This window comes from Lynx canadensis, chromosome F1 (genome assembly GCF_007474595.2).
Source record: "Lynx canadensis isolate LIC74 chromosome F1, mLynCan4.pri.v2, whole genome shotgun sequence".
Lineage (NCBI taxonomy): Eukaryota > Metazoa > Chordata > Mammalia > Carnivora > Felidae > Lynx > Lynx canadensis.
Window position 1 is genome coordinate 36,973,524 of NC_044319.2, and position 13,458 is coordinate 36,986,981.

Below are 13,458 nucleotides of genomic sequence, written 5' to 3' on the forward strand. Positions count from 1 at the left end.
TTCTTCCCTGCCAGGACTTTTCTTTGAGTGTAGAGATTATCATCTGTTGGGTCTGCCACTGTATCTCTAGTACATAGAACAGTGCCTAGCATGAAGGGCTCAGTAAATACTGGTTGAATGAATGGATGTCTGCGAGCTTACCGTAGGTATTACCTACTTATGTGAAAACAATCAATAATTGTGTGAATATTGTGTGATTGAAAACTTTTCTGATTTTTTTAATTACAGAAGGCCTTAAGACCGGATATGGGCTATAATACATTAGCCAACTTTCGAATAGAAAAGAAAATTGGTCGCGGGCAATTTAGTGAAGTTTATAGAGCAGCCTGTCTCTTGGATGGAGTACCAGTAGCTTTAAAAAAAGTGCAGGTAAGATGATTTTAATTATATGTAAATCAATGTAAAATTATACTATGTGAATAATAAATGCAGGAAAGTATGTCCTAAATGATTGGATAATGACAGTCTTGAGAATGCTAGAAAGGAATAAAAATTATACTTTAAAAGCTTGAATTGAGTGTAGTACACAGTAGAAATTAATTTTTAATTTTAATATTACTTCTAGGCTTTAAAAATTGAGCTGGTTTTGTTCACCTAGATTCAGTAATGACTGGAATGATCCTAGAAAAGCTTTTACAACTCTAGATTTTAAGAGGCAGATTTGAGTTATCACCATCTGCTCCTAACCGGACATGTAACTAGATGTCATATCCTTAGCTGCTAGGCCTCACGATAGGAAAGTAGACTTTACAAAATGTATTGCCTGAAGTTAGTAAGTGGCATTCAGGATTAGGGTGGGGTGTTAAATTAATGTGGAGAACCACAGTGGCAATAAATGAAAGAAAAATGAAGTGAGCTTGATTTACTGGAAAATTACAAAAAGCATGAAGTAGATGCAAACAGAGGATTGATAACCTGTTTGAAATTTTCCATCTTGTATTTGTATCATTCTGGAAGCAGTTTTGCTCTTCAGTCCTGACTTCTTGTCTTGTTTCCCTCAGATTCGTTTTTCTTGCTCCAGCACCCCTTACAAGTCCTACCCTAAGTCTAGCGTCCTAGTTCCACTGAAATGTACTTGCCAGAGCCCTAGAAGTTTCACTTGTCCTAACGAGTCTAGAAAGTGTAACTTCACTTGCCCTCTGGTCTAGACAGTACTTGTCTTTCTGCCTTAGAGTATGTTTGACATCATTCAGCTTTGCTTCGCATTTTTCACATAAGGTAGTTATTGTTCACACTTGCCTATGGACTTCGCATTTGATTCCACAGCCCTGATACATCTTTTCTGTGTAGTGACCTGTGAGACCAAAGTTTCCTCTTATTATTTTTTTTTGTAACTTTGTAACTTCTCTACATATACATACATATATATGTGTGTGTGTGTGTATATACATATATATATGTATGTATATATAAATATTTATTTTTAAAGAGAGAGAGAGAGAGAGAGAGAGAGAAAGAAAGCATGAGCGGGGGAGGGGCAGAGAGAGAGAGGGAGACACAGAATCTGAAGTAGGCTCCAGGCTCTGAGCTGTCAGCACAGAGCCTGATGTGGGGCTCGAACCCACGAACCGTGAAATCATGACCTGAGCTGAAGTTGGACACTTAACTGACTGAGCCACCCAGGCACCCCTTTTTTGCAACTTCTTAAAGGATCAGTATACTTGGCAACAGCTATTATAGAGATGAGCAGTTTTCACTTACGTTTTTAAGGAAATGTTAAATGTTTATAGAAGACGTTATGTGGCGCATATTAGATATAAAAAAATAATAGAAATGCTCTCATATCCATCACCTGGCTTAAGAAATACAACATTAGAAAAAATTTTTGATCTAGATTTGCTACTCCCTTCCCTCAGAGGTAACCATATCTGGAATTTTGTGTTTTAACATTCCTTTGCTTTTCTTTAAATTTTTTTTTTTTCAACGTTTATTTATTTTTGGGACAGAGAGAGACAGAGCATGAACGGGGGAGGGGCAGAGAGAGAGGGAGACACAGAATCGGAAACAGGCTCCAGGCTCTGAGCCATCAGCCCAGAGCCCGACGCGGGGCTCGAACTCACGGACCGCGAGATCGTGACCTGGCTGAAGTCGGACGCTTAACCGACTGCGCCACCCAGGCGCCCCTCCTTTGCTTTTCTTTATAGTTTTCCCCACATCTGTATAAATATCTAAATAAATCTATTGTTTGCTTTGCGTTTTTTGAACTTTATATAACTATTGTCACCTGTTCGTGCATGTGACTGTTATGTCATATTCCATTGCTCTTGTTACACGCTGCTTGCTGTTTGGGTTGTTTATAAGTTGTTTACTATTATAAACAATACTTTGTGGTTTTCTTAAGTGCCTTTCCTGGTACACGCATGCCAGTATTTCTCTTTTGTGTATGCCTGGGAATGGAAATGACGAGCCACAGGGAATGCATGTGGTTGGTTCTCTAAGTTGATACTGAGTTATTTGCTATAGTGGGACGGGTTGACTTTTACCAGCAGCTTATGAGAGTAGCTTATGAGAGTGTTCTTTCTTTTTATATACCACTTACAGCTTAAGAAAAATAGAATATAGAATGCAGATATTAATGTTCACAAAGCAGATGTCTTTGGAAGGACTATTCCCTTACAAAAGAACTCTTTGACCCATTTTAAAAATGTATTTATTGAATTTCTACTATGCAACTCTAGGCACTGAGAGAAATAAAAGAGAAGGTAGTCATATTATTCCTGCACTCCAGAGGCAAAAGAGTCTTTGTGGAACAATTACATGTGAACCCTGTGGCATGGATTCCTGATTTAAATAGGAGTCTGCAGAATGGAGGTGTCCGTTTGAGCGGTGGGTAGAATCAGAACCTTGGCCAGGCTATCAGTGTGAGAGCAGATTGTGGAGAGCACTGAACAGGAATTTGAAGACTAAGAAAGTAAGGATTCACTACAGATTCTCAAGTCGAGGGACAATCTTCAAAATTCATTCTTTTCAAAATAAAATTACAACCTTAACACACAGAATGGACTGGAAAGAAGACAGCTGCTGACATGCCGCAGGCCATGAAGGCCGGAGGATAGATGGAGTGAGAAATCATTTGGAGGTCCCTGGAGGCCTCCTCCTCCACCTTCCCACTGATTCTGAGTGTAGAAAAACAGACAAGGCTCCATTCCACCTCTAACGATTGCGTTTTAAATCACAGGATTTCGTCATAAAAAATACTTAGACAAGGAGGGAAGAAAGGAGGAAAAGAGGGAGAGAGGAGGAAAGAACAAAAGCTCATCTAGTTCTCTCACAGTGCCATCTGAGTTGTTTCTTGTCTGTATTTTTCTTTTGATTAGGAATTTGAAAGGACGACGTGAGTTAATATGGGCAATCATATTTCCATTCAGTATCAGATGCCCCCTCCACCTGTTCCCATTTTGTACCGTGATAAACCTCAGTCAACAGTCTCCTGCCGTGAGGAGTTCGCATTTGTCCCTTTGGGTTGTTTGTCTCTGCTTTATCAAGTGTTGATATTGTGGCGTCTTCTAGTTTAAACGTAACTTCTTTATAGAAGAGAGGTGATGTCGTGAAGATATTCCTCGCTTATTTAATTAGGGAATAGTGTCTTAGCCTCTGTGAGGAGAAATGTATTTGCATTTCAGATATGTTATTGATTTTTGTGATGTATTACACTTGTGCTGAACAGTAAATCCCATGCTCCCTCCTTAAAAAATTCTCTGTAGCTTGAAATGAAAATGTTTAAAATATTGTTAACCAGACTGCCTTCCTTTCTGAAGACTCAGGCCCTCCTCAAAAACTTCATAGTCAAATACTGACTTTACTCATGCATCTTGTTATTTTGAGGTGAGGTTACTTGGCTGAAGAGCTGTATTACTGTTCCCAGCTCTGCTAGAACCCTTCCTGAATACTGTGCTCGCTTTTATAATTCACTTTTCTGCTTATAAATCGTTAAGGAGACACGTTAGAGTTACTGTCCAGGCTTCCTCAGCTTCATTTTCAAAGCATTTCTTTACTTTGTCCCACATAATCAAGTTTTACTTTTTCAAAATCCTTAAAAAAATAAATAAATAAAGCAATGTCCTAACCTCTGGTGACTTTCGTACAGGTTTGCCTGTTGCCTGTGTGTGGAAAGAAGAGTACACTGAATGCATGTGACTTTGAAATCATAGAGATCTGAGAGCCAACAGTATATGACAACATTTACCAATCTTTTTGAAAATGTACTCATATCCCATCATGATTCATTGGCCAAAATTAAGATGGTGCCTTAACTGATGTGACTTTTTTGCAATTCCATCTGCCGAGATGGCTTCCGTCTCTTGCTGTTTCCCTTCCTTGCCGCTTCCCTCCCTATTGCTCATTCACTCAGTCCACCTACTGTTGATATATTGATCACCTAGTGTTTGGTGGACAGGGGGAAGGCCTTGGGAATTTAAGATAAATAACGGGAGTCATGGGATTCGAATAGAAGTGCAACAGAGACCCATCTGAAGTCACAGGATAGGCACCGGCATGGGAGCAGCCTCCAGGAACACGGGTGAGAGGAGGTTGGGAAAAGTCTTCATAGAGGCTGTGAGCTGGGTCTCAGAACCTCAGTTCTTTGTGTTGGGAGACTATCAAAAGAATTGTTTTGATCTAGTACATGAAATCTCTATATCATGCTTCTTAGTTCATTGATTAGAGCTATGTAATTGGAATTGATTTTTATTTTGCTAGTCTTACGATAGTACTGTAGTATGAATTTTGGGTCTTACTGTGTCTCAGTCCTTTGATTTTTTGTTACCCTAATTTTCTAATAGTAGGTGAAATATTTTGATCCTTGGTTTGTTAATGCTTAAGTTCTCTTTGCTTACTCTTAAGTTTTATGTCCAGATAACGCTGTTTTTCTGTGGGACATCCATTGTCATTGACATTCATTAGAATGAATGGAAAGTACTTTTGTATAGTACTTACAAAGATAAGGTGATAATTTGTTTTGTTCAAATTTACCCTTTTGATCCAAGTGATCTCAAAACAACTTCTTGAAGGGACAAATACTCTTTGATATTTGCTGCTGTATTTATATTTGATTATTATTATAAAGCATTCATCAAGAATATCACTTTTTAAAGTATATTGATGAACATAACTTTTTTTTTTTTAACATATGTCAATTTTAGTTTCTAGGTTCTGTATGTTTTCATGTAATTAGAAGTTGGGATTACTTGCATTTAGAAATTTGTGAACAATGATAACTTCTTCCATAATGCATACTGATTATAATGCATTCATAATCTCTACAACTATATATTCAGTCTCTTTCAGTATTCACTGTGATTACTGAATTTCCTGCAGCTTTTATCCGCTTCGTTATTTAATCTCTTTGGATTTCCTTTGAACCTTCCAATAGTTATTTGAACAAATGAAAATTGGAAAGTATTTGTAAGAATAATCTATATATTATATTTTTTTAAATTGAAGAATAATTTAATAATTGATGCTAGTTTACTTGTTAAGGAGACACAAGCTTTTATCTTAAAAATGAAAGCTTCTTATTTTTATTTATTTGTACTTGCAAGTGAGAAAAAGGCATATAAGAAAAAGAGCAGATTTTTAGTTTTCTTGAAAGTTTAGAGAATAGGGCATTCTAGTTAACAACATTTTGGAGTTATAATGAATTACCATATGTGGCATAAATAGATTATCAACATTGAAATATTTAAATGAGATAATGGACATCGATGAAATAATTTAGTTCTTTGTCCTTCTTTGATGTTTCACAGTGTTTTTTCTTTAGCATCTTATGGTGTCTCAGGGTTGTTATTGTGCTAACCCAAGTTTTGATTGTATGGGTTTATCGTAAAATTTTTAAATGATAAACTCTTCTACTGGCCAAGCCTAGTGAACATATATAGTTGAAGTAGCTTTTTATTTATGCTGTTGAAGACTTTTGATATGCTCATTTAATATTTATCAAGGACTTACTGTATGGCAGGCACTGGATTTGACAGTGAGATACAGCTGAGTTCAACACTTTTGTTGAGAGGGGGTGGATAGACAGTAAGTCAAATAATTATAGGTAAGAAGGAAATGACGCATCAGGCTCTGTGCTGACAGCTCAGAGACTGGAGCCTGCTTCCGATTCTGTATCTCCATCTCTCTCTGCCCCTCCCCCACTTGCACTCTGTCTCTGTTTTTCTCAAAAATAAGCAAACATTAAAAATATATATATATAAGAGTGTGTACTCCCAGAAAACACAAGAGGCGAGTTTTAAGAAGCTGCAGGTGTTGAAGCAACAGATTATGCTACACAGGTGTCAGTATGAAAGTCAAAGGATGCTATTACAGGTAGAGAAGGAAGGCTGTTTTGGGAGAAATGGGGCAACTGGTAAAAAAAAGTCTCAAAGGAAGCAGAGATGAAAAATCCATCCAGAGCACAGGTAGAGTTAAGACCAGATGAATTAGAACAGCTATGCAGTTTGTGAAAGCAAAGCAGACAGCAAAGACTTTGTGTCAAACAGGAGATGGCATTTTCCACCGAGCATGGTGGAAAATACACCAAGTTCATACACCAAGAGGCAGCAGCTTCCGAGTAGTCATTTTTAACTTCCACTGTGGACATTGTAATTGCGTATCTGCTGATCTGGGGTTCTTCCTATACTGTGCTTAAAATGCATTCAAATGGGAAGTGTAAGAGAGTACAACATGTCCAAGAGTAAGGGGAACTCCAAGCAAAACTCCAAGAAATACCCTGAACCCTTCCATGCCATGGGACATGGAACAATGATAACATGTGAATAGAGAAATGAAGTCATACACACTGGAAATTAACCATGACTGGGAATTAGCAAGACAGAGAGAGATTCTAAAGTGGAGGCATCTGCATCGCTCAAATAGCTGACAAAGGTCCAAGAGAGTTAACAACTGAGATCAGACCTTGAATAAGAGGTCTGAAGAAAATGAAATAATGAATGCATGGTAATCAAGATGAGGTCAAAGAACAACTTTTGTTGGAAACAGGGGATGGAAGAGAAGTGGGAATTTAACTACAGAAGGAGTAAGGTAAGTGCAGGGTAAGCGATGGACTGAGAGGGCTGACTGAGTGCCATGGAGTGAGGCATGCTGAGAAACCATGAGGTCTGGTCTCAAAAGACTCAACATGGTACCAAGCAATGGACATGAGATCATGACCTGAGCCGAAGTTGGATGCTTAACTGAGCCACCCAGGCACCCCTGGGATTACACACTCTTGATTCTTCTCCCTCTCTGGGTATCCCTTTTCTGTCCCCTTCAATGGCTTTTCTTTTCCTAACTCTTTATGGGGCACAGTTATAATTTTGGATCGTTTGGTTCTCCTATAGCCACATTCTCATTCACAGCTTCCAACATACCTTCGTAAGGTAGCTTCTTTTATTTATTTATTTAAAAAAAATTTTTTTTAACGTTTATTTTTGAAACAGAGAGAGACAGAGCATGAACGGGGGAGGGGCAGAGAGAGGGAGACACAGAACCGGAAGCAGGCTCTAGGCTCTGAGCCATCAGCCCAGAGCCCGACGCGGGGCTTGAACTCACAGACCGTGAGATTGTGACCTGAGCTGAAGTCGGACACTTAACCGACTGAGCCACCCAGGCGCCCCTAGGGTAGCTTCTTAATCTATACTGGCCCTAAGTTTTGCTGAGCTTTAGTCTCTCATAAAATCTGAATAAAAGTGAATTTCCTGTGATAATTTTTAGAGTTTTGTTTTGTTTTGTTTTTGTTTTTAATTTTGAGGAAACCTATCAAACAGGGCTTCCTGATGGACTCCTCGAGGTTGGATCACTGCTAGCCTGTTGAGTTAAAAGGCATTTCTTTGGAAACAAAAGTTTTTTAATAGTCAAAGAGTAATTAGTGACACTCACAGGTATCTAGTTCTATACCATCATTTGCCAGGACCTTAAGGAATCCACAGGAAAGAAATTGAGGCCTGTCTTATAATTTGCAGTTCAAACATGTTGATGCATTAAGAGAGAAAGGCTGACAGAAGCTAGATCCTAGGCCTTGGTGTTATAAAGGGAGCAAGTTTCTGGCATCAGTGTAGAACTCTTCCTGCACTCACCTTGCTTAACGCTTTGCCCCTCCTCCTCCATCCCAATCTCTCCACCCTTTAAGTGCCTCTGTATTTAGTCAGGGAAGTGCTGGTGGTAGAGGCCTTAATTATTTGCACATTAACTTGTTCAATGATTGTGGTTTATATCTAGAGAGTTCACAGCCCTCGTGCTGTGGATTGTTTTACTCTCCCACCCCCACCCCCCACCCGTCCTCTACCCCTTCAAATAAGAGAGACAGGCTCTGGAAGGGAAAGTCTGAGCTACCCAAGCACCCTGCGATTACACAATCTTGATTCTCCTCCCTCTCTGGGTATCCCTTTTCTGTCCCTTTCAATGGCTTTTCTTTTCCTAACCCTTTTATGGGGCACTTTCCACAGTTATAACTTTGGATCCTTCGGTTCTCCTGTAGCCACATTCTCATTCACAGCTTCCAATGTACCTTTGTAGGGTAGCCCTTCAAATAAGAGAGACCGGCTCTGGAAGGGAAAGTCTGCCTACCAGTCAGCAAGTAAGAGAACCAGAAATGTACAGGCTGATAATAAAAATATTCCTTAAAGGTCCTCTCCCCTCACTCCAACAATGGTTAGGGAATGGTCTGTACAGCCACTGGTCAGTTGGAATAAGGGATGGAAGCATCATTATGGCACCAGGTAAAGAAGGCAAGAACACTGGGATGAAGAAAGGCATAACCCAGGGGTGACTGAGGTTTTGTCATATGGAGTACAGTGACTCAATTTAGGGACAGTTCAGTTCATTTAGTCATGCTCTAACAAGCTGGGGAGGCCTAGGGAATATTTGGGTAAGATTTTTATTTATGTAATGTCTATTTAAAGTGAGATATACCAGGTTTTTCAAGCTTCCTTAGTATATAATTTTTAAGTACTTTCATTGCTACATTTAGGTGTTGTTTTTTTTTTTTTTTTTTTTTTTTTTTTTTTTTTTTTTTTTTTTTTTTTTTTTTTTTTTTTTTTTTTTTTTTTTTTCCCTAACAAATTGACATATGCCTTTTCAAGGACATTTCTGTTAAGTTACTTGAAGGCCCTCTTTTTCCTCTTAAAGATATCCGGTGTTATCCTTTTCAGTTTCATCAGTCATGAGTAATTTTTGGCAAAATTTGAAGATGACAAAAGAAAACTTTTAAAAATGATTCAGAAAGTACTGAGAATTTATTAGCCAGTACTTGCCTAAACACTGTTAGTAGCTTTGCTCTTACCAAGTGTACTAAAAACCCAAAGAAACTTGAGTAGAGCTCAAAAAGATGGCTTCTGGAGCAAAGCTTGTAAATATCCTATGAAAGCTATTTTTACAAAGTCTAGATTTTGTTTTTCCTTGTGTGTTGTCTTTTCTTGCTCATGAAATCAGACAGTCTTGAATCTATGTCTGGGAATGATTTGATCTAAATCTCCAGTTTTTATTTTTGTCTTGACTTGCTGGCTGAGAGAAAAACAAAGATAAGATACTAATGAATTTCTGATTAAATGTATTTATAAATGTATTTGGTTCGGATTTTAGTTTTGCCTCAAATGTGCCAGCCATGCTTATCTCTCAGTGAATAAGGAAAGACTTTGATATTATTGAAAATTCAGTTAAAAATAAAAGTTAATTTGTAATACTAAATTAGTTATAATTTGAATTAGAAATTCATGATTTCTGTGGAGCACACTTCCATCTTGCTATGTTGTGTCTATTTGGAGTTTCCTAAAGCACTTGGACACATCTTTTTCTCATCTCATTCACTAGCTTTGCCTTTTAAGTATTTTTCCCATCATAGATACATTGATTATTGGGAGGTTAGATTTATACATGTTTCCAAGTTTATGATTTTCTTCATTTTAATTACTAGTACCAGAATTAACCTTTCTCTTTTTCATTAAAAAAAAGTTTTCAGGAATTCCTTTAAAATCTAAGACATTTAACATTTTGTATTTCCCTGCATTTCTTTCAATTATATCAAGTCCACTGTGACTAGGAGGTCCTAAGAATGGCATTAGCATTCATGATTTGGTGAGAATCAGTTATTTCTCTTGCCATTTTGATTTTTAACCGTAAAGAGTCTCTCTGTGTATATTTCATAACTATACTAATATCAAGTTCAAAATTTTGTTTACATTAATATTTATTATTTAACTTGTTACATAAGTAATATCAATTTTTCTGCCATCATTTGGCAATTTGAGGAATGTGTGCCTTTTTATATGAAATTGCTGAGTGTAGAGATGCTTGGGTGGCTCATTTGGTTAAGTGTCCAACCCTTGATTTCAGCTCAGGTTGTGATCTCATGGTTTGTGGGATCGAGCCCCATGTAGGGCTCTGTGCTGACAGCTTAGAGCCTGCTTAGGATTCTTTCTCTCCCTTCCTCTTTGCCCCTCCCCCACTAACTTGCTCTCCCTCTCTCTTTCTCGCTCAAAAATAAATAAATTAAAAAGAAGAAATTGCTAAGTATGAAGCAATTTAATGAAGCATAAGTAATGAACTTTTGATTTTACTTATTTCTATAAGAAATCTTTCTTTTTTAAAAACAATATATTTTATTATTTTTTAATTTAATTAATTTATTTTTTTCAATTTACATTCAAGTAAACAATCAAGTGCAACAATGATTTCAGGAGTAGATTCCTTAATGCCCTTTACCCATTTACCCCATCCCCTCCTTGCCACAACCCTTCTAGTAACCCTCTGTTTGTTCTCCATGTTTAAGAGTCTCCTATGTTTTGTCTCCCTCCCTGTTTTTATATTATTTTTGCTTCCCTTCCCTTATGTTCATCTGTTTTGTATCTTAAAGTCCTCATATGGTGAAGTCACATGTGTTGGTTTTCATGTGTTGGTTGGCCATCTGGATGTCTTCTTTGGAGAAGTGTCTATTCATGTCTTTTGCCCATTTCTTCACTGGATTATTTGTTTTTTTGGGTGTTGAGTTTGATAAGTTCTCTATAGATTTTGGATACTAACCCTTTATCTAATATGTGGTTTGCAGATATCTTCTCCCATTCCGTTGGTTGCCTTTTAGTTTTGCTGATTGTTCCCTTCGCAGTGCAGAAGCTTTTTATTTTGATGAGGTCCCAGTGGTTTATTTTTGCTTTTGTTTCCCTTCCTTCTGGTGACGTGTTGAATAAGAAGTTGCTGCAGCCAGGGTCAAAGAGGTTTTTGTCTACTTTCTCCTTGAGGATTTTGGTGGCTTCCTGTCTTATATTTAGGTCTTTCATCCATTTTGAGTTTATTTTTGTGTATGGTATAAGAAAGTGGTCCAGGTTCATTTTTCTGCATGTCGCTGTCCAGTTTTCCCAGCACCACTTGCTGAAGAGACTGTCTTTATTCCATTGGATATTCTTTCTTGCTTTGCCAAAGATTAGTTGGCCATACGTTTGTGGGTCCATTTCTGGGTTCTCTATTCTGTTCCATTGATCTGAGTGTCTATTCTTGTGCCAGTACCATACTGTCTTGATGATTACAGCTTTGTAATACAGCTTGAAGTCTGTCTATAAGAAACCTTTCTGAAGTATTCTGCTTTCCTGCACATATAATCCCTGCCAGACATACTCCATCCCCTTGAGGGTCTCACATCACTTTGTACAAGTAGTGCTGAGTAGATTGTGTGTTCATTTCCTTTGTTCCAGGTTGCATTCTGCATCTGGCAGTGTGCATCTTTAGGACTGCAAGCTTGTTTTCTTATTTGTATACACAGTAAAATCTAGTAAGTTGACAACACAGTTTTGTGAATGAAAGAAAGCAAGAACATGAGCCAATTTATTTATGTTAATTGTCTTTATGTGTAGTGCAGTTCTTAGCTATTTCACATTAAAACTTGAAAAACATAAATTCAGTATTAAAACTTTTCATTAGAAAATAAATAAATAAAAATAAATAAAGTTGAAGACTATGTAGAAATATGAGAAGTATTTTGCTGTAAGTCAGGTGAAAAAGCATATATAATGCATACTGCCTCTGTTTTCACTATCTAAAACACACATACATTTGTACAAGAAATGGAAGAGTGAGCACAAGCTAAAATTCTTTAAGAAAGTGATTTTGCCAATTTTTTGTTTAAAAATTTTATTTATATTTTCCTTAATTTTTTTAATTAAGGGAAAATTAGAACTACATGCATGTTTGGATGTTAAAAATGATAGTAAGCAAACATTTCCTCTTATAAGTTGTATTTATTCCCCCATATTCTGTATTTTCTTTTATGCCTTAGATATCTGTTATTTCTGGCTAGCAGAATCTTAACAATTTTTTCAAAGTTCAGCTTTAATGTTACCCACTCCTCACATGGGGATTCCTTCTTTAGATTTTTTTTTTAATGTTTTTATTTATTTTTGAGACAGAGAAAGACAGAGCATGAGCAGGGGAGGGGCAGAGAGAGAGGGAGACACAGAATCCGAAGCAGGCTCCAGGCTCCGAGCTGTCAGCACAGAGCCCGACATGGGGCTCGAACTCACTTAGTGTGAGATCATGACCTGAGCTGAAGTCAGACGCTCAACCAACTGAGCCACCCAGGTGCCCTGGAGATTCTTTCTTTAGATTTCTCATACTGTACTTTGCACACACATGTATTTTAGTACTTATTAGTTAGTTGTATATGTATTGGACTTCGCAAGAGTCTGGGCTATTCACGAAAACAGACTCCAGAGCTGGAACGATCTGGATTCAAGTGCTTGTTCTGTCACTTACTAATTTTACAACCATAAGCATATATTTAACCTCTCTGAGTCTCAGTCCTTTTTCTAAATTGAAGCCAGTACTACCTACCTTATAGGAACATGGTAAAGATTGTAGCAGCATATATAAGAGGCTACACCCTCTAGTAGGCGTTCAATAATTCCTGCTTGAGTCAAAAAGACTTGGATCATGACTGCCACTCCTTTCAGGTTACATACCTACTTTTCCTGGAACATATTGGCAGTCTGAATCAGGAAGACTTGGTCAAGTTGATGACTATAAATGTCATTAAAGTTGTTTTGTTATATGACTAGGGTTTGTTTTTTTTTTTTTCCTTTAGAGAGAGAGAGAGAGCATGCAATGGGGGAGATGGGCAGGAGAAGAAGGGGGGTGGAGAGAGAGCAAGAGAGAGAGACAGAGAATCTCAAGCAGGCTCCATGCTCAGCATGAAGCTGGATGTGGGGCTTGATATCATGACCCTGAGCTGAAAGCAAGAGTTGGATGCTCAACCAATTTAGCCACCCAGGCACCCCTATGATTAGGGTTTTAACCAGCTTGTAGTCATGACTTATCCAGATATATTCTCCAATATTTAGCATATTGCTTATTTGTTTATTTGTTTGTTTATTTATTTATTTATTTTCCACACACTTAGAGCACTGATGGCGTTCTTTGTTTTCAGACACATCCTAATATCCATTTTATTATATTATATATTTTTATACTTTTCACATTAGACCCATATTTCTC

The 13,458-nt window shown here is 37.6% G+C and overlaps 1 protein-coding gene across 2 annotated transcripts in view; it reads left to right on the top strand.

Moving 5' to 3' along the window:
* The window catches only part of NEK7 (NIMA related kinase 7), a 160,845-nt gene that overhangs the window by 87,005 nt on the left and 60,382 nt on the right, over nucleotides 1-13,458 (top strand). For both annotated transcript variants that reach the window (XM_030301712.1, XM_030301713.1), the window contains exon 3: nucleotides 229-369. In XM_030301712.1, the coding sequence (XP_030157572.1) occupies nucleotides 229-369 (141 nt within the window). The remainder of the gene's footprint in view (nucleotides 1-228; nucleotides 370-13,458) is intronic.